General features: G+C 38.3%; 1 protein-coding gene across 2 annotated transcripts in view; it reads left to right on the forward strand.

Annotated features, from left to right (window-relative positions):
- Window positions 1-21,871, forward strand: part of LOC102224856 (contactin-4-like) — a 141,202-nt gene that overhangs the window by 83,430 nt on the left and 35,901 nt on the right. For both annotated transcript variants that reach the window (XR_002754571.1, XM_023353480.1), the window contains exons 7-15: window positions 2,895-2,990; window positions 8,085-8,288; window positions 8,792-8,894; window positions 9,120-9,304; window positions 13,315-13,457; window positions 13,562-13,691; window positions 13,943-14,093; window positions 20,247-20,374; window positions 20,938-21,110. Coding sequence is in view for 1 of the 2 variants with exons in the window: in XM_023353480.1 (XP_023209248.1) it covers window positions 2,895-2,990; window positions 8,085-8,288; window positions 8,792-8,894; window positions 9,120-9,304; window positions 13,315-13,457; window positions 13,562-13,691; window positions 13,943-14,093; window positions 20,247-20,374; window positions 20,938-21,110 (1,313 nt within the window). In the remaining variant the exon portion in view is untranslated. The remainder of the gene's footprint in view (window positions 1-2,894; window positions 2,991-8,084; window positions 8,289-8,791; window positions 8,895-9,119; window positions 9,305-13,314; window positions 13,458-13,561; window positions 13,692-13,942; window positions 14,094-20,246; window positions 20,375-20,937; window positions 21,111-21,871) is intronic.

The following is a 21,871-nucleotide window of genomic DNA, read 5'->3' on the forward strand; positions in this document are numbered from 1 at the left end:
TACAGATACTTCATGATTCATTTTATTTGTTGTTTATGTCGCTTGGTTTATTTATTTTGCACTTCCAGTGTTAAATGTTCTTTTAAAGTTTATTGATCTTGAGAATGTGTTCTAGCCGTTTTATGCCATTACCATCATATAACTTGAAAATGTCCTCAAACCATCAATGTTATCATTTATCGGAATAACTTCTGAGACAATTTATTTTCCGGTAGAATTTGTCATCATGGCCGGCCTAACTGTTGGGCCTTCTGCCTCCTACAGAACCAGCAGTTAGCGTGTTACCACGGCTACATTGACTTTTTAAAAATTGTTCTGTATTTTGTCACTTTAAAATCAGAAAATGTAATAAATTTTAATAGGCTGGATTTTATGTGATTAACTCTCTGGCTAGCTTGTTACCACGGCTACATTGACTTTGTAAAATGACTGAAACCATGAAGTGAAAGGAAATGATCTGGTGGAACTCAGGCTTCTCGCAATTTTGCTGATTTTTCTGTGGAACTCCGAATTATTATCCTCATCTAGAAGTATTTTTCTTCCTGTTCAGTACTGCTGTGGTTCTATTGCTGTGCTAGAACCAATACACAGAGTAAACAGAGATACAAACTAGTTCTGTGTGGATCAATAAGCGACTGTAAAGGCAAACCCATGTTATTTACTGACTGCTTTTGGCTTTATAGGAAATACTTCGTTTTGCAGTTTCCTGTAAAGCAAAAGTCTCATTTAATAATGTCGATCCTGGTATGTTTCCAGCAGTCTGTTTGTGGAACGGATTCATCTGGAACAGAAGCTGGAAGTTCACGTTTGATTCTTTATCCTCTATCAGAAAGGAAAAAGCTAATAAACTCTTATCTTGACTTCCAGGAAATTTGCCACTGCTGCTTATTGTTTCTTGAAGGAAGGACAATAATGACGTTTGTGATCCTTCACTTTTTATCTCACGTCAACATCAGATAACATTCAGCATCAAAATGACTTTATATATTTATATATCTATATATCCCCGAAGGATAAAATACTGTTGTAGCTGAAGGTTTTTCTGATGCAGATTGTGACTTTAGTGCTTTTATATTTTTGACTGAATGTTTTACACTTTTTATCACGTTTTATCACAAATCAGTCACAAAATTTGGCTTTTTTTGACAAAATAATGTACAAAAAGGCACCTTTTAATGTCAAAATGACAATGAAGTAAAAAGTAATCATATAAAATAAGTGATTGCACAAATATTCACCTCTTTGAGGTAGTATGTTGGAGATTCACCTCTGGCTGCACTCTTCCTCACAAATTCTTTAAAGCATAAAGAAACAACATTTTTCAGTGTACAAGGGATAAACTAATTAGGATAATTTGGGTTTTAAATCCAAACACAAATATAAAAGTGGCTGTAGTTCAGTAGTCAGATAACAGTTCAATTCTTTTCTCCTTTTTTATTCTATCGATGGGGAAAACATTTATCAAAGGCCCAGTCAAATAAACAATACATAGAAAAAGCAAACAAATAAATAAAATAATCACTGTCAAACTGAGATTTTTACTGCTTTGTTGATGCAAATCTTTGTTGACTCATCATACATTTCTTCTCTAAATGGGGAATAAACTCATTGTTTTACTTCCTCACAGTTGTGTGTAATAGGAGATGGAAGGACTTGCCTTCATTTCAGGAGGAGTTTTAATTAGCTGAGCTCTGATTTGACACACGCTGATATTTGCGTGACCTCTCCAGAGACCAGTTGGTATTTTGTAGGATTGATATGTCTTCCTGCTATTTATTCTGTCGTGCTGCAGACAGCGGTGTTTAATTAAAGGTGAAAGCCTGACTGCAGCGTCCTTGGCCCGATCTCCTTCAAACTGGTGTTGGTGTTTTCCTGTAGGGGGGGATGCTGTTGTCCCACCATTTCTGAATTTCTTCCCTGTATCTGCTGAAGGCAAGTGAGTGTTGGTAGTGATCCTCAGCTTTCTCCCTGACCTGTCTGCTGTAGAAACACAGCATGGAATACGCTCCATTAGTTTGGTCACTAACGTTCTCTGACAAACCCTTAAAGCTCCAGAGCAGCTCCAGTTACACTGTCAAACATTAAGAGCAATTATTTTGGTTATTTAGCTAGCTAAATATTTAGTTACCCATCTAAATATGTAACTCCAAACTAAACATTTAGTTTGAAAGCTAGATATTTTTGTTTGAAGCTAAATATATCTGTTAGCAAGATAAGAATTTAGTTGGTGAGCTAAATTGAGTTACCAAGCTAAATATTGGAATATTGATCAGATGCACAAGAATCTGATCTGTGTTGTTCCGACTGTCGTGAAAAGATCAGGGACAGGTCGCATTAAGTCGAAATCAAATTCAAATCTCAGACTAAAAAATAACACACTTTTCTTTTGTCTGGTGCTAAATATTTAGCCTGAAGCTAAATATTTGGCAAATACTTAACTTTCTAACTAAATATTTACTTTGTAAAGTAAATGTTCAGCTTAACTTAAAATTTTGCTTGATGACTAAAATATCTAGTGTGAAACTGACATTTATAAATGACCATAGTAAAAATCAGACTCCTTTTTTCCCCTCTGACAGGCTGAATAACATCAATTATTGCTCCAGGTTTTTGACTGTGTCACTTTAGAAACATCACCACATGGTGATTAAATTATGTGGGCGACTTCTGAATGTGAATATATGCTTTTCATATTTTTATGAGCAAAACAACTTCAACACCATGTATCATTTTCTGTCCACTTCACTCCACTTTGTGTCAACTACTGGCAGTGACTTATTGATGTGCATAATATGAGCAGGCTTGAATATTTTTGCAGGGCACTGTATGCTGTATGCTGAGGTGTGCTTTGGAAATAACCTGATGATGATTTTATCTTTTTTCATCCCCAACAGTTCTGCAGAACTTCAGCCAAAAGCTGAGGAACACGGTGACGGTGAGAGAGGGTCAAGCCGTGGTTCTCCTCTGTGGCCCGCCGCCCCATTACGGAGGTACTGAACTCCCGACTATTACTCTCCTCAATTGTCTTCCAGCTTCACACTGCTGCTCGCCTTAGTGTTCCTCAGTCTGCTGCTTATTGTCCTCCAGCAATAATGTCGGGATTCTTTTTTTTTATTTGCTTTGGTACCCGGCCCACGGGCGTTTGGCGCTGCCTGAGTTCTCTTGGTATCTAACCTGCCGCTGCGCCTTGCCCAGACCCCTCTGCCTTCCTGCATCTGTAGTTCACAGCCTTCCACTTCTTAACCTCGAACTCCCTTTTCCCGCCCATATGATCTGTGGACGTCCTGTCATCTAGAAAGCCTCTGCTGCTCCGCCTCATCCAGCTGTCATGTATGTTGTGGGTTTTTTTGCGAGCAGGTTATCTGCTGGGTAATACCAGCGCCTGGTGGCGGGAGCATTCATCCCAGTGGCTCAGCTGTGTCGGCTCATGCATCTGGGTGCTGCTGATTAGCGGGCCCTCAAAGGGGTCGGCACTCCTGCAGCTATTCGGAGCCCGGCGGCGCAATTTCACGCCTCCTCAGCAACCTTCTCTCCCGCTCTCTTTCCTTTTCTTTTTTTTTTTGAGGTTTTGAACCATTAAAAAACCATTTAATTCAGGATCACAGTAAACATGTTCTTCACCAAATCTGACATGACATTTATGTAGCAGATTAGAGATGATCTAGCAGATGAAACAATTAATACATTTTTTAAATAATCGATTAACTAGAATAATCACAATCAATAAATAATTGATTAATTGCAATTAATCGATTCTTGAAATAATTGTCAACTACTGTAGTGATCGATTCATTGTTAACTGGAGTATACACTCAAATAAAGGTCATTTGCTGATTAAAAACAAACATATTCAAAGCAGTAATTCATCCAAAACTGTACAAAAATAATAGATTTGGCATTTAACATGACATCTTTGTCTGTAAATATGTTTTAGTCAAAACTCTTCTGAAGTGGCATCGGTTTTAGCTTCACCTGGTTCAGATTTACTTTATGAATTTTACGTTATTTTATTTTAGGCAATAAAATGCTTAGTGTTTAAAAAGGGAATTGAATTATCCGCTCTCTGTTTCAAGCCAGTCCTGCGGCCGTGTGAAATTCCACACATTAGCAGTTTTTTTTTGCCCTCTGATTCCTTCCTTCCACCCCTTCGCCCTTTGAATACCCCCACCTCTTTAGTTTTCACCCTTAAAAGGATCATAGTCACACACTTGATGGGATTTTCACTGAGTGATAATTCTAGCTTGAGGTGTTTCAGCACCAAAATGTGTTCCCGCATCGTTTTTGGTGACATCACAGCTGCCTCGACGCACGTCGAAGCGATTCTCGAGGACATTTACAATGCGCCTTATTAAAGGAGGATTCATGTGAAGCTTATCTGAACAATCAATACCTAAGTGGCCTTAAAGGAGCGGCGCTGAGAGCTGAACTCTGTCGGAGGACGTGGGATTATGTGCCTGGAAGTCCTTTGTTGCTGTGGGACTGCGGCTCTTAAACAGAGTCGGTCTCTGATAGTCCCTAATCATGAAAGGTCTGGCAGTTCATGCCCCGACTTTCCTTGTAATGATTTCGAATCACAGTTTTTTCCCCTCAAGGAAGTGAATGGAACTTTTTAGCAGCTGCCAAGTGAGACAGACTGAGAGCTGAATGCTATTTTGTGATAAGGCAGGGCTGCAGAAATGGCTAAATACCTTCGACTCCCTGCAGACTTAAACTCACTTCTTCCTTTTCTCTGTTGAAGTATTTGACTGCACACCTCGACTCTAATGTGCTCATCTCTTCTTTCCTTTCTTCATTTCAACATGTGTGATGTTTGGGAAAAAAGTGGGAATGCTTTTTACCAAAGAATTCACTCAACTTTCTAATATTTTGTCCCAACATGATAATTGAATTAATGTAATTTTAGATTTTCTAGCAGAAAGGAGTGCATTCTTTATAGTAAATTTAAAAATATTATCTCTGGTATAGGGCATCTGATTTCTGATGTTAGACTACGTTTATACAGACCCTCTGTCTGGAACCTGTCAGATTTTTCAGATGTTGATTTGGGAAAATGTTCCACATTTGGCTGGAACCACCAAGGCATGTCTAATCCGTTGTAGTTAAGCCTGTTGCAATAAGCAATTAATCAGTTAATCACACAATTAATTAAAATGAGCTCAATAATTTCCATTCTGATTATGACTATTTTTGAAAGAGGCATCATGATCCACTTTATTTACGGTTTTGCTTGCAAGTGGTTTTTATTTTCTTTCTATTCATTGTTTTTGGTTGTATTTTTATTTTGGATACTTAAAATATGTTCCAGTTCCAGTGTGTTCTTTACAAAATAAAAGCTTATTGGTGTTTGAGAGGACAAACTTGCATTATTCTTCCATTATCAATATATTATTTGAAAATGGTCTATAAAAACAATGTTATCATATATCGCAATATTTACTGGAGCAATTTATTGTGAAGTCCAACAGCACAGAAGATGTAGAAAACACTGGGACAGAATAATCAAAATACAAACTATTAATCCCAAAACATCCCAGAACCATGACGATGAACAATGAAAAACTTTGAGACAAAATCTCTTTTTCAAGTGAAACCTGGCCAAGAGGCGCCCCGGACTACAGCAAGGAAAACAATAAAAAGTACATACAATTAAAATATCATAAAAGTATAAGTCAAACTGGTCTATGACAGACTTTGAGATTTACTAGAGAACATTATCAAACATTGAATGAAGCACTTTAATATTTTTATATGAATATTTTTACATTTTAACTAGCATTTTTAATAATAATAAAAAAGAAAGCACAATTTCAAGTTTAAGCCCAGTGTTCTTGTGCTATTAATTCTGTCATTTATTGTCGCAGGTCAGATATATTGTATTTTGGTCTTTCTGTGGTATTTTTACCTTATTATGAATGACTTCTTATGCCCTTTAATATCTAGTCTGAAATATATAATCTCCTCTCTTCTGTTATTAAAAACCTGTGGGTATTATCTTTACCTAAACAAGCTTAAAGCTGTCTGAGAATATAAAGCCACCTCTTTGGCTGCTCACAGTTGGAATAGCAGATATTTTATAGGACTCAGTGGACATTGTCATGCTGCCCTGTCATGGTTTTTACCAAGATGCTGGTACTCTTCACTTGGTCCAGAGTTTGGCGTCTTAGCTATTGAGAAACGATGGCTTCCTGGAGATGTAGACTCTGAAGTTTTAAATGTTACCCACTTGCCAACGTTTGTTAATTTTTATTGGGGCCTGCCCATAGCAATGCATAGGGAGGCTAGAGGCTTGAAGCGCAATGCAATAGCCCTCGACGCGCCTCCACATAGACTTTGAATGCAAACCAGCTGCGCCTGATGCTCAAAACGCATTTGGTGTGAACGCACCATTATATGTCCAGTGTCACATTAGGTCAGTGCTTCTCAATTCCAGTCCTTAAACCCCCTGCTCTGCATGTTTTAGATGTGTCTCTGTTCCAGAACAGCATGACCTGTTCTGCAGTCATCAAGTACTGCAGAAGCCTGTTAATCACCCACAGATTCAATCCAGGTGTGTGGCAGAAGGGGAACAACTAAAACATGAAGGGCAGGGGGGCCTGAGGACCGGAATGGAGAAACACTGCATTAGTTCCATCATATTAGGACCAGGCTTTGGTCCTAATATGATGGACTCATTGTTTTGGGTCAGGGGTAACGTTTAGAGGTAAGATGCTAATTAAGTTTTAGATAGGGTTAGGGTTAGGAATAGGCTAGTATTGTGTAGGGTTATTGAAAATGTGTGGATTAGGCAAAATCGCAGCTACTAAAATGAAGGAAATCAATGCTAATATGGGTCGAAATAGTTTTGACAAACCTGTACAGCATTTTGTTTTCTAAATCATTATAAACAATGATGATATAATATTAGGGTGTTTTTCTGCCAATTGTGTAGCTGCAGTGTACTAGTAGTCTAATGTGTTGAATGTGCTGAGACACATTCAACGCATTAGAAACCAATCAGAACCAAAGGTTTGCCTTTTGGTTCTGATTGGATGTTTCTGGATAGTAGCAGAGCCAGATGCATTTTCGCAGATTCTCTGTTTCATATTCTACTGTCAGATACTTTTAACAAATATTCATCCATCCATCATCTAACACACTTATCCTTGCGCACACACATTCACACCTTAGGACAATTTAGAGAGATCAATTAATCAAGCAATTAATGCCGAGTGTTAGCAAAACCTAGGTTTGGATAGTGACCTAGGTTAGTGCCACCTGGGTGTGGGTCGGCGTAAAGGCCGAGCCGGGCATAGATTGGCCTTCACGCCAACGCCAACATGAAGCCCCTTCATGCAACCAGTGGAGGTTGGTCGCATGGACATATGTCTTTCCTCTGACCTCCATGTTTGTGTGGAGGTTTGGCTTTGCGTGGACTCCCCTGATTGCAACCTGGGTGTGGGTCGGTGCAAAGGCCGAGCCACGCTATGCATGGAGACCCCTGGTTGATGGGAGGTCTGTCTTTCGTTAGACCTCCATGATAGATTGGAGGTCTGTCTTTCCTCGTACCTCACTGATTGATTGGAGGTCTCCACATGCTACTGACAGCATTTTGGCCAATGTTAGCAGTTTGGCTCATTTTAACTTGTACACTAATTTCAACATACTGAATGGCATAAGTCCATGTTACTCAACATGTTTGTCAATCTCCACATGCTATTGAGTACATTGTAGCTTACTTTAGCATTGATGCTAATTTGTAGCATCAGAACGCCCACGAAGTGTGCCAACCGACAGGCACACTTTGGCAGGCCCCGTTTAAATTTCTTCAGAAATTTTCTAGTTGATTATTTGGAAGTGTAACTAACACGGACTGTGCGGCTTCCTTCAGTTCCTCCACTGCCATTGCTAAAACTACATGCAGACCGCAGTTCTGAAGCAGAAAATTGAAGTCGTTCACAATTTATTTTTCTGTTTCGGCCTCATGGAAAATTTACCAGTGAAATTCAAGCAACGCTGAGAAAGCCCAAATTGTGTATGCAAGATTTGTTGTTGTTTTTGATTGCTCTCTTCGTCACTTTTAGTGTTCTTCTTTTCATTGTCTACAGAAATCAAGTATTCCTGGGTTTTCAATGGCAACCGCAGCTTCCTCCAGCAGGATGCCCGCCGTTTCATCTCCCAGCGGACGGGCAACTTGTACGTCGCCAAAGTGGAGGCCACGGACGCCGGAAACTACACGTGTGTAGTGAGAAATATGATGACCAATGCCACGGTGTTCAGCTCTCCAACCCCGGTGGTGGTGCGGGGTGATGGTAAGCACCGACGCTGCGCCATCCGGTTACTCAGCCTGCTGAACCGGCGCACGGAGGAGATAAATGTCTGGAACGTGATGCTATTTTTCTCTTCAGCTTTTAGCGGGGTGTTAACACATCCGAAACATCTCGGAGGGTGGCGGGGTTATGTGTGCGGGACATACTCTGTCTAAACATATTTACATAACCAGGCCACATGCACAGTAAACAGCCTGACACCAATACAAATATCCACAACCCAGCTCTGGGCTTCTTGCTTCCTCTGCAGCCTGTATGCAATACAAATTCATCCGTCCATTAACATGTTGTACTCTAACCACGCCTCCAAACAGCTGCAGTGCAAAAACACAAAATCTTCCCATGTTTTTTTGTTTGGTTTCTACTGCAAAAAAATGATTACACTAGAAATAAGACAAAACTAACTTACAAATAACTTACAAACTTTTGTAAGAACTTCAGGGACGTATCGTGTTCTGACTCATGTCCTTCTGTCCCTCTGGTAGTGGTGATGGGTGAATACGAGCCCAAGATCGAGGTTCAGTTTCCTGACACCCTTTACGTTTCCAAAGGATCGTCAGTGAAGCTGGAATGCTTCGCCCTAGGAAAGTAAGTGTCACACACACACACACACACACACACACACACACACGCACGCACGCCCGCACACACACACCCACGCCCGCACACACACACCACAGGAGACGGGTTTGAAGGAGCAGAAAGCAAACATACGCTGTGACTTCAGCTTTTGTGGTCAGCGTGACCTTACATGTGAGGGCGTTTGCATGTGTGTGTGTGTGCGTGCGTGTGTGTGTGTTTTCACCTCGGCAGCCCCGTGCCATCCATCTCCTGGAGGAGAGCCGATGGAAACCCACTCCCTGGGAAGATTAAGATCAACCACTCCACCGGAGATCTGGAAATTCCATATTTTCGCCCAGAGGATGCCGGTGTGTACGAGTGTGTTGCTGAGAACAGCAGAGGGAAGAATGTTGCCAGAGGGCAGCTGATATTCCAGAGTAAGAAAGATGGAAGTTTTTCACATTTTGTTTGTCACATTTCAACTTTCTTTTCATCTCTATTTAAAATCCCCACACTTTGTAGGACTAATAATAACTGGATGTATTTTGAGGACCGTCTTCTTTAACTCACAAAATTCTTAACCAATAGAATTTTTCTATCGGTTAAGTGTGTCTGCACAGCCCATTTCGGCAGCAGCAGTTCAAAGGGCTTTACATCATAAAAATACAAACATAAGAAGTCATAAAAACATCACACAAGCACCAATTTAGGAACATTTTGTCAAGTGTCATCATCAAAATCATCAATACACATCACATATGTTGGAGAATGTTGATACATTTCAAAATAAACTAAATATTGTTAATTGTTTTGGTATAATTGTATATAATTTCCTAGAATAATTAAATATATTATTATATGAATTATACGAATTACTAAAAAATGTTTGGCCATTGTATGTGGTGTACCACGGGGCTCTGTGTTGGAACCAAATCTGGTCACATCAGAAATTATTATAAAATATTTTTGCATAATTACATTCTCACTAAATTTGAGTGGAGCCATATCATGACATTTGTAAAACAAAAAAGTGCAGTTCTGATCAAATTTTGAGGTGTTAACATGGAAGGACTACATGATGTTTTATTCCTGGATGAAACGGTCTATGACATCTCCTATCAGTCATACTTGAACAAACTGCATAGTTTATGTTCAAAGCTATATACTTAATATATTAAAAATAATTACGTGCTGTTCTTTGACATCACTCTATTTTTCTTGCTAGAAATTCTTTTTATTATTTATTTATTTGTATTATTATTTGTCCCTTTGGGATTAATAAAGTATTTTTGAATTTGAATTGTAAAATATTTCTGTGAAGTACACTATTTCTACAGATAAACAGCATCCAGACCACATGGATTTTTTCAACATCCAGTTGTTGTGGAAAATGATACAACAGTTTAATGTTAGAAAACAATGGTACTAGAATTAATAAGGGAGTTACACAGTTTGTATAATTTATTGTAATGTAATGTGCAATATTACAAAATCATTACCTAGGTTATTGCTTGGGTAGGATTAAATAGGTGTAATTTTTTTTTATCATACTTTTTATTGAGCATAGACATCTGTTGAATAGAGGTGTCTCATTTCTATTTAATTTGATCTCATATTGATTTCTATTTACATATCTAAAATAAAACAATCATTCTCTCCCCATAAACGTTAATGCTCATAAACTGGAATTTCTCTCATAAAGTATAAAGTACTTGCATTTAAACTTTTAAGTTCTGCTTTACTCAGAGTGTTGAGCTCCTTGCTCATGCCCTGTCATTATATGCCAACTCTAGCATACCCCTGAGGCAGAGCTGCCAGTGACTACAGTAAAACCTCTACTAACGGTCCCAGCAGCGCCAGCGGCTCTGGTCTGCAATCAGTCAAAGACAACTCCTGTAATTCTTTCCTTTTATTGGATGCTATTCTGTGTCTGTTAAGTCATTAAAGTCAGTCTATACAGTAGACACTAGCAAAGGAGCCATAGAGTGAAGCTCTATTTCGCAGTGGATAAGTATTATCTGGAGATCTCATGTCATAAATAAGTTTCTCCCCAACGTCTGCTTTCTGTGTGATGCAAGGGCACTAGATAACTGGAGCCTGAGATTTTGCTGAAATTTACAAACATTTCCCGGATACGATGTTGGCGCGTTTTTTTGCGTCGACTCCAGGAATGACGTGAGTTAGCGTTAAAAGTACTTTTCAGGCTAAGGCCACAGCTTGGTGCTGGGCAACATGCCTGCGCACGCTAATACCTCAGAGCAACTTAGAGAAAACAATGGAAGAAAACTGGAGTACCTTGAGAGAATCAACGGATGTACAGGGAGAACATGTGAATTCTATGTTACGCAATTCCGCCAGATTCTCATCTCCCTTAAGTGTTCCATCTGAGATTTCTCCCATTGATTCTGATTTCTCCGGTTGAAGAAGGAGTTCTGAATGATGACGTTGACTTTCTGAGCTGTTTTAGAATTGTAGTCCGCCCATGTTGGGTTGTAGTCTCAGCAATGGCAGCAGAGGAAGTGAACAAAGTTGTTCAGTCTTGTTTGGCCACTCTTCCAAATATTGAGTAATTATAGTAAGAGGACTATAAAAGACCTTTTACTGCTGACAAAGATGCAGTGGTCACACTCTGCATGGGGTTGTTTGCAGCGCATGCAATTTCTGGTAAGTTTTATCAAGATAGTGCCTTACATACATCACGGCTAAAAGTTAGTGATTGGATAAATCACTAACATCCAAGCAATCATTTCTCAATAGCTGAGTGTTTAGTCCCCATGTAAGAAGCAAGGCTTGTTTTTACCAGGCTGGCAAAGCTCAGGACATTCTTTTTCCAGGGCAACTGTGCAAACCCAGCGCCGCCCATCTCATGTTGCATTTCTACACTGATTTCAACTTTCTTTGTAGACAGTAGAAGCACATTTCCTCTTAAGCTATTTTTTGATTTAAACAGTTGTGTTTGGGAAGTAAAAAAAACTAATGAAAGCATCATATCGATACATCTTCATATGAAGACATTATGTTTTCCTAACTGTATTTGGATTCAACCACATTAATGGCAAAACTGAAGAACAAAAACAAAGATTCGGAAATGACAGTCTTTGGATGAAGTTTTTATGAATTAATTGCGAGTCTAAAATGAGGTCATGAGATCTAAAATGTATTTGAATGTTCCAAGTAGTTTAAAAATTTGAATACTGATTCAAAGTTGCAATTTTGGACTTGGAAGTGTGGAATCAAAGATAAATTATCAAAGGCAATTGTACATTAATGAAGCTCAGTGTCTTAAAAAAATCTTTTTTTTTTGAAGAGATGCACAAATCAGAAGTTTGGGGCCAATCTCTAATCTCTGGTATTTGTAGAATTTTGATCTCCTTATGTTGATTTGAGTCTATTCCAATTTTTCATTAAAGCACTACAATCAATATTCCCCTTTAGCCTTCCTGCTCTGTCATTGATAACACAAACTGAGGCGACATTCCACTGTGTGAGGACAGTTGCTAGACTGAACTGTTATTCTCACATTCAAACCTCTCCTCACCCAAACAGGATTGGCCATTAATTTAGAATATTTTAGGGTATTTCTCCTTATTTAGTGGTGGAAAATTAAGGCTCACAAATTTCAAAAGGGGTTAAAATGAGGAAACAAAGTACAATTAATTAACTGTATAGCAGAACTACAGCTTATAAACTATTGTTAGAAAAAGACTTGCTCACATGCTGTACTTGTTTGATGCAATGTTTTTATGCAAATCTATAAAAACATTTTTTAAAAAGTCAGACTATACAGAGGAAACTGACCCATATAATCATCACAGCTTTTGTTTTCCAGAGAAAGATTCATTAGTAGGAGCAGAATTTTTTCTACATGACGTTAAAGAGTTATTTTAGATCAACAGTCATTGAGTAAAGATTATGATTGAGTCGATCATAAAGTGTGTGTGAACATTTGCTCTGAAACTCATATTTGTTTTTTATTACAGTATATGCTTATTGTATTTTAATTACTGTAATCACTGTCTCTTAATTCTTGCTGGACTTATGCTCTACACTCCAGCGACTGTGGCTAAAAATTAGCCTGTTTGGCTAAGCTGGTATATTTACACAAATGTTTTTTATTGTGTGCCGTCTTTATATTACATTTTATATTTTAAACAAATTAACCATTTTTGAAGAAGAACAAATGCAACAGACTGAAAATTTCTCATGCTTTTCTTATAATTGTTCCATGATTAATAACGGCATATTAATTATTTGCAACGTTTTGTTTTCTGTCTGCAACAGTAAAGTAATTTCTGTGATTCATTCTGCTTTGCTCTCTCTCAACCACCATCAATACGTTATTTTCAAAACAACATTATTGTTTATCACAATATCTAATAGGACAATTTATTGTTAGCAAAATTTGTTATCATGACAGGTCTCGTCTCATCACCTGTTTTCTCCTCAGATGTTGAACATCTTCAGTGGACCCAGATACTGAAAGATGCACATATGGCCATTGATGCCAACCTGCAGTGGGAATGTAAAGCCATTGGTAAACCTAAACCTAGATATCGATGGTTAAAGAATGGTCAACCGCTAACAACAAAGGTAAGACACAAAGCAGAAAGTAATAGCATCTTCTTATAAAAGATTCAGTTTTTCTTGCTGAAAAAAATGTGTCACAGCTGCAACTCCTGGTGTGTTTTTTTCAGGAGAGAGTTCACGTTGAAGCTGGCAGACTGACCATATCCACGATCCGTTTGTCAGACTCAGGGATGTATCAGTGTGTGGCAGAGAATGAATATGGATCACTGTATGCCAGCGCTGAGCTCAAGGTTGTAGGTAGGTTTCATTCACTGTGACCAACCAGGGTTGACAATAGAACGACAACAAAAACAGAATAAATAAGCTCTTCACAGAGGCCTGACCTTTGCTTCCAAAAATATATATAATCAATTCAAACAAGCAGCCAATCTGGTGGTAAAATGAAATGTCTATAATTGCCAGTGACACACTTGACATTTTGGCTGACGGCCGGTCGTTGTCCCTCTACAAACCGAAACAAATGGCTTCAATGTGGGTCTCTTCCTCAGCTTCGCCGCCTGACTTTACCCAGCGACCCGTGAAAAAATCCACGGTGATCCATAGAGGAGGAGAGGTGGTGTTAGAGTGCCGGCCCAACGCTTCCCCCAGGGCCACCATCTCCTGGTGGAGAGGGGGCGAGCTCCTGAGGACCGGCAAGAGGTAGGTTAACATCAGCAATGAGCACTGACATGTTTCATCATTTAGACCCATTTTTATATAGATCTCTCCACAAGGGCAGTCTATGAATATCAAAAAGGGGGGGAAAGACTTATGGATGTTTTCCTCTACCTTGGCTTGCAGTGAGTGTTGGTTTGAAGGTGTTTTCACACCCGGTAGTCTGGGACCAAAGTTGTATAATTTGTTACATTTTCAGTTGGTGAGGTTCACTTTCACACTGCACTGCACTGTGTGAAATAACCAAACCGTTTGAAAAACCTGTTCCCCTCCTCTCCTGTGGTGGCGCTGCACCAAGAACCGCTGAAAAAAAATTATACAAAAAACTCCAAAGAAGTCATGAGCACAACTTCCTTGCTTTAATGTTCTGCATCAGAGTTTGATTATGCGACTTGACGGAAAAAAACTGGTATAGATGATGAATAGTTAGACGAAAGCAAACAAACACCATGTGCAAAAACAATTGCATACAATTGTCCTGATTTTTCTGCTAATATTAACTTTTGGTTTCATGAATGGATCAGCGTGTCGGAGTTGGGCTTTTTCATTAGGGCCATTAAATATTTTGATCGTGCAACAAAGAAAGATGCCACAGAATTCATCAATCAAAGTCAAACTGTTTGATTTAGCAAAGGAAAAAAGACTGCCTTTTTCCTTGCCGTCGATTGATAATTCACTGAGCAATATGAAGAGCCATGGAATCAGCAGAAATCAGTGCTAATCATGAGGCAAGTGAGAAGCTTGAAAAAAAAATCAGTACGAAATTTTCCCATAACCATTTTCACCTTCAAATATGCAAATTTAAAATCACCTTTTGCCTTCAGTAAAAATCTTCATGAGTAGAAGAAAATGTTATCAAGTTGTCCTCAAAAATCTGAACAATAATGCTTCAAAAAATGTATGAACTGGAGAGAAAAACAAAAGACAAACACTGACAAACACTGTCACTTAGAACTATTGTGTGAGAGGCGGAGTTTCAGAAAGAGCAGGAGTTTTTATAGCGAAAGAGGCCCTATTTCAAAGCATAAACTACAAAGTTGCATATTTTCTTACATAATTACGTAATTTATTTTAAGTCGTATTTGATAAATACAGCATTTTTATAACACAGCTTTATGTGGCTGGAAAATACATGCCCCTATAAAAGCAGGGCTGAGTCTGAAAAAGTTTGAGAAATTCTGTTCTGTGGTATACTAACGAACATTTTCTTAGATTTGCCCATTTATTTAAAGTAAACTTTTACAGTTTTGGCCTTTGTGTTTTGCTTTGGATTGATGAAAATGATCTGTGGGGCCAAATTCTCAATGATGGTGAGCCATTCTTGTCTCATTCGAGTCAGACACAGAAACTGACCACATATTGGGTCAACGAGTTTCCTGACTATGGGTCCACAGTTTTATTTATTCATGCTGGACAACGACACAAATCATTTTGCAGAGGTTGTGGGATGATGATGGTCTTGGATGATTCTTTAATATCCTCCTTGAGCAAGACTGATCCAACTCATTAATCTAAAACAATCTGAATACTCATGAAAAAAACTGTATGAAAACAAAAATTGGTTTCACTGACAAAACCTTTGGTTATTACTGTATTCTAGACTTCACATTATCCCACTAATCAGCATAAAATTGACAAAGTGAGAGTCGTGGTATTTAGAAATATTACTAAGAAAGGTATTGAAACTCCAAGAAGACCTGTCCATCAATAGCCAATGGCCATAGAAAATTAAAGAAAACAAGGGCCAAAGGGAAGGACTCCTGGTTAAAACTGGAGCGTTTTATTTACAGAATCCCAGCATACAACCGCAATGTTAGGAATGATATTAAAGTGAGATAGTTGTTACACCACTAGGCCCATTAGAGCCTTCTTTCTTGCAGCTCAATATTGGCTAAAGCAGCTTCTGAAGAATTCATGCTAAAAAAAAAAGTAATTTAAGCAGACTGATGAAAACCAGTCATAGCTCTTACAAACGTATTTGAAAAGTGATTTTCTTTCACCTTGCGGCCATTAGGAGTCCTCAAAAATCAAATCCCTACCAAACTGCCCAATTCTTTTTTTTACCCAGAATGTGACCAAAGCAGCCCTTGTCTGATTCTGAAGTTATTTATCCTAAGGTTCCCTGGAACAGAGCGCTAGTTCCTATAGCTTATTGATAAATCTTCCTAGTTTAGACACTATAGCCTGAAGTAGAGCCTGACTCTGAGAAGCAGTCATTTGTTTTTTTGTGTGTCTTACCAAGATTGTACCTGCTTCAATTTAACACTCAGGACAGAATTTTACAAGTTAAGCACCAGTTTTTGTTTTTGCAACAGTTTTACACCAGAATCACAACACAGGTTGCATGTAATGGACGCAGAAGAAAGGCCGCAGAACAAGTCAAAAAAAAAAAAAAAGCAAGATATTTACACCTGGTTTTGCACTAAAACTTGTCTGCTACTAGCACTGTAGACGCACTGCAAGAACACAAAGGCTTACCAAGTATTTTGGTCTAGTACATAGGGCAAATATTTTAACACTCTTGAAAGAAGACAAAATCAACTTGCATGTAACTTTTCACCAAGATTAAGCAACTTATTTTAAGTCAATAGTTTATTAATATTGATGAAAAAGTATTCGCTCCACTGGGAAAAAATGTGTTGTTTCAAGTGAAATAATCTGTCAGTGGAACTAGTAATAGTTTTGGCAATTTTAAGGAATGATTAATTTGATATATCTTGCTGGAAGTTGCATATCAATTATTTTTGTCTTATTTCAGGTTCAATGTTTTGCACTAGATGTTTGCACTAGAAACTAAACCAAAAATACTTTTTTTGTTTGTTTGTTTTTGGGGTTTTTTGCAGTGTGAAAATATTGAAAGAGATGGAGAAAACTTTTACATTGTTTATTTTCAGTAAAGAAATTTGGTATGGTATGGTTGAGGTATGACGAGGCACTCCGCAACGCTGTAGGAACAATAACTGATATTCAGAATAATGTTTCTAAGAGATGTTGAATTGTTTTAATGCAGGACTTTAGGATAAAAAGACTGCTGTAATGGTTCATTCACCCATCTGATTGATTTAGAGGTCAAAGCACATGATTGAAAGTAGAAAAGTATCAAACTGCAATATTTTTACCTGTAGTCTATATATATATATATATATATATATATATATATATATATATATATATATATATATATATATATATATATATATATAAATCTAATTCCCTTCTCACCCACCGCAGGTGGTTCTTATCCTCTGAGCTCGGGTCCTCTACCAGAGGCCTGGGAGCTTGAGGGTTCTGCGCAGTATCTTGGCTGTGCCAAGGACTGCACATTTCTGGACTGAGATGTCTGATGTTGTTCCTGGGATCTGTTGTAGCCATTGGTCCAGTTTGGGGGTGACTGCCCCGAGGGCCCCGATGACCACAGGCACCACTGTGGTCTTCACCTTCCAGGCCCTCTCCAGTTCCTCCCTGAGGCCCTGGTATTTCTCTAGTTTCTCGTGTTCCTTTTTCCTGATGTTGCAGTCGCTTGGTATTGCTACATCTACCACAACGGCTTTCCTCTGTTGTTTATCCACTACGACAAAGTCTGGTTGGTTCGCCATTACCGTTTTGTCTGTCTGGATCTGGAAGTCCCACAGGATCTTAGCTCTGGCGTTCTCCGCCACCTTTGGGGGTGTTTCCCACTTTGATCTCGGGGTTTCCAGTCCATATTCTGCACAGATGTTTCTGTACACTATGCCTGCAACTTGATTATGTCGTTCCATGTACGCTATATATATATATATATATATATATATATATATATATATATATATATATATATATATATATATATATATATATATTATGTTGGTTAACATAAAAGGGGTTTCTTAATTATCATGTTTCTAAAAATATTATCATTATTATCAATTCATCTCATTTATGTGAATGCAGGATGGTCCATAGTCTCCTCATTAGTGGGATGTAATGTCACAGTATGACCAGATTCTGCCCTAAATACATACCTGATGCATCATTTGTATGTGGGCAAATGCAGAGGAAGCAGAACTTATTTATCATTTCACAGTTTTAAGCATTACCTAGTTTCATTACTAAGGGACCTGTGAATGATAAGATCTGAATACTAAAGTCCAGAAGGTTCACAACAATATGGACTATAGTGCAGGGCATTCTGGGTAAGTAGAACCAAAACAAAAGTGAGTGCTAGCGCTAGCTGGAGAAATAGCTTTTTTTTTTTTTTTTTAGCCAAAAACAAAAGAGAAATTCTACAACCTCTAAAATCTGAGGTTTTTATGTTGTTTTCCTAAGTGGCTCTTGGTACAGCGCCCCCATAGGAGAGGAGGGGAACATGTTTTCCAAAGTGTTTGGTTGGTTTGACTCAGTAGAGAGAGAGAACCACAGCAGCTGGAAATGGAACAAAAGTTGCACTTTTGGTCCCTAATCAAACATCCGAAGCATATACCTCAGTGTTCAGATTACAGCAAGATCAGATTCATCAATTGGTTTTCCTTACTGACAGAAAGTGTAATCTAGACTGTTTGGTCATTAAGTAGTAAAAACTCTTTTATTTAAACATCTAATATGAATAAGAGAAGTAAACCTGATTAGTGACTTTCATTGAGTTAATGATGATTAATCCTGTTTTGAGTTGAAAGAATGGCTCATTTCTCTGATCTGAGCATCTCTTTGGTTGCAATCAATTGTCTTATTGCAGGCAAAAGCAAAAACATTGTAGAAAAAATAGATAGGCAAAGATGAAAAGATGGAAAAATAATCAGTCTTATCCGAGCTTTTGTTTGATTTGTCTGGTTACATAATAAACTCCTTTATATTTGAACATCATGTAATCTATTTTATGAGTCAGATGAAAAGTGAAGTCTATTACCATTGTTTTCATGTCTGTCTTGCTTTGGGCTCTCCATCGGATCGATGCAGCCATATTCCCACAGACGTCCTGCCTGAACACGTGACCTCTCAGATGGTGTATTTATCATATTTGTCATGCTTTCATCTTGGAGAAAAAAAGGGGGAGAAAAATTACCCGACTATTAAATAGCCTGTGCGTTTGCAGAGGCTGGAATGGAATCGGTCTCCAGCGCAGACAGTTTTGCACGTCGCTCTTTGTTCTGCACCTCATTGCCCCTCAGGTCATGTTCTCAGCGCGCCTCCATCACTCACAGTTTGATATTTTTGTCAATAAATCAGCACAAAGCACAGCGTGTCAGACATGCTCTTTGGGTTTAAGCTCGGCCCAAGTGAATACATATTTATTCCTGTGAGCTGCTATGAAATCGTTTGATTCCTGAGTCGAATGTTTGTCATATTTCTGTCTGATCATGTGAATTGACAGTGGCTTACTTATGCATAATGTTTTACATGTTTTCTGACTTAGAACTAAAATGGCCATTGTAGTTCAAAATGTTTTGATTCTTTCCTGTAATTCTTTTCATGTCATACAAATCAGTTGCAGTGACAGAGAAAACTTTGCCCCCTAACAAATTTCTTCTTTTTTGTGACACTTAAATACTCCAGATCAGATAGAGGTGACCTGAGAAAATTCAAAAAGCAATTTTTCAAATGATGAGTTCACTGACCAGGGGAACAAGCCCATCCAAAACCAAGCTGGTCTTATTAGAAGTCATCATTTCTCCCATTGGTAACTCTGGAAATGACTGTCAATAATCATAAGTTTTGGAGTAATTCCCCAGCCACAGCCTGACCTGAACTCACTTAACTAGAACTTGACTGGCAACATGAAGTAGACTGAAAGCTCTAAAAAAAAAACTAAAAAGAAACTATCATACTTCAATCTAAAGAAATTCAAAAACAGATGAAAACCAAAGTTTGTATCATCTGCATATCTGGAACGACTTTCAAAGCCATTTCTAAGGCTTTAAAGAATCCAGGACTAAGATAACTGAAGCAAAATGACAGATTTCTGCAATATAATACAAAATAACTGGGTTCAAAAGTCTAGGGAAATATGGAATAAAATCATTTTAGAACCATTGATTAGTTCACCTGATAACAAAAAGCTAAACTATAATGCAAAAGCCAAATCTATTATAACCCCGATATGTGTTCACCTTAATGAAGAGAATAAATAATTGTGTATTTTTCATGTCTTCCTGCTGTCTTCAGACAGATGATCCTGGAGGACGGCACGCTGCGCATCGCCAACATCTCCAAGGTGGACGAGGGCAGCTACACATGTGTGGCCAGAAACCATTTTGGAGCATCCAGCAGCACAGGGGCTCTGGTAGTGAGAGGTATTTCCATGCTCTTTTCTCTTGTTCCTCTTTTTCTTTAAGCCGTGAGTTTAAATTATGTTAGTGGGGGGAGGAAGCACCTCAAGCATGATTCTGATAATGAAATATAAAGGCGCTTTATGTTCCCGCCCGCTTGTGACAGACGTATAAGTCATCCACGGGTTTGTCAGCTCTGAGTTATTGCTCATGTAGCGGAGTGGGACAAACCTCCGCTGCTGCTGTGATCGGAGAATATTTTTACTCATTCAAAAAGAGCTCCTGTCGCATTGTTAGAGTTTTTTTTTAAATAGAATGATTATAAAATGAGAGTCTTCTCACTTTTTTTCTAGTTGACGTTGTAATAGCTGTGTTTAATTATTCATGCCAAATTATAGGAGGCATTTGCTTCCTAAGTGAAGTTATTTAAGGTCACTTAATTACACTGATGGACCACAATCTGTCTCTCTATTCGGGCCAAATTAAGCTTTATTACCTTGTTCACTCGGCCAGATTTTATAGGGATACGTTCCACTAGCACACGCACAGTAACAAATGATCTTTCTTTATCTGCCGCTCTGCCACAGAGCCCACCAGGATCGTGGTACCGCCTCTAAGCTCGGACGCCAGCGTGGGACAGAGCCTGGTCCTGCCCTGCCAGGTGTCCAGCGACTCGTCCCTCAGTCCCGTCTTCAAGTGGTTCTTCAACGGCAAGGCCATCGACTACAGCCGGCAGGAGCACTTTGAGATGATTGGTGGGGTACGTTCACCATCCTGATTAACGTGTCGTGTTTAGAAATTCATCTTCACAACTTTCTGGTGTTTGTTTCAAACTGAGCTCACACTCATGTTTACGTTTTCATACAGATCACTTCCAGTACCGATATCTCAGGGTTAGCATCAAGCGATACTGACCCGACCAGTAAAGCAGAGAAGAACTGAGTAAAACTAGGACTAACAATATTATATCGCCAAAGACACATGATCAATATCAATAGATTAGATGGGCATCTGACAGAATATTCAATAACAAATATATAGAATATTCATTGAACTCTGATCCAGAACCACATAGCGTTCTGGGAGATGTAAGCAGAGGAAAGGCTTTAGCTGCTCAATTAGCCTGTCACAATAATCAATAAATCAATTAATTAATTAATAACATAATAAATTAAAATGAGCTCAATAATTTTATTTACATGATTTATTGTTTTTCTTTCTTCTCTTTTTCTACCAAAAGCTGAATGATAAAAGTCTTAAATCTGGTTCTTTGGTCTCAACTTTTTGGAAGTATAATTTTCTTTACAGGCACTCCATAATTAATTTCATTTCTTGTTTTGTTTATTTATTTATTTTGGATATTTAAAATGTCTATCTGTTCCAGTGTTAAATGTTCATTAGAATTTAAAGTTGATTGATCTCTGAGAACATGTTCTTCCATTATTATGCCATTACCAATATATTTTCTTGAAGATGGTCTCAAAACAACAACAACAATGTTATTGTTTATCACAATAACTT

Source organism: Xiphophorus maculatus, chromosome 20, assembly GCF_002775205.1.
Source record: "Xiphophorus maculatus strain JP 163 A chromosome 20, X_maculatus-5.0-male, whole genome shotgun sequence".
Classification (NCBI taxonomy): Eukaryota; Metazoa; Chordata; class Actinopteri; order Cyprinodontiformes; family Poeciliidae; genus Xiphophorus; species Xiphophorus maculatus.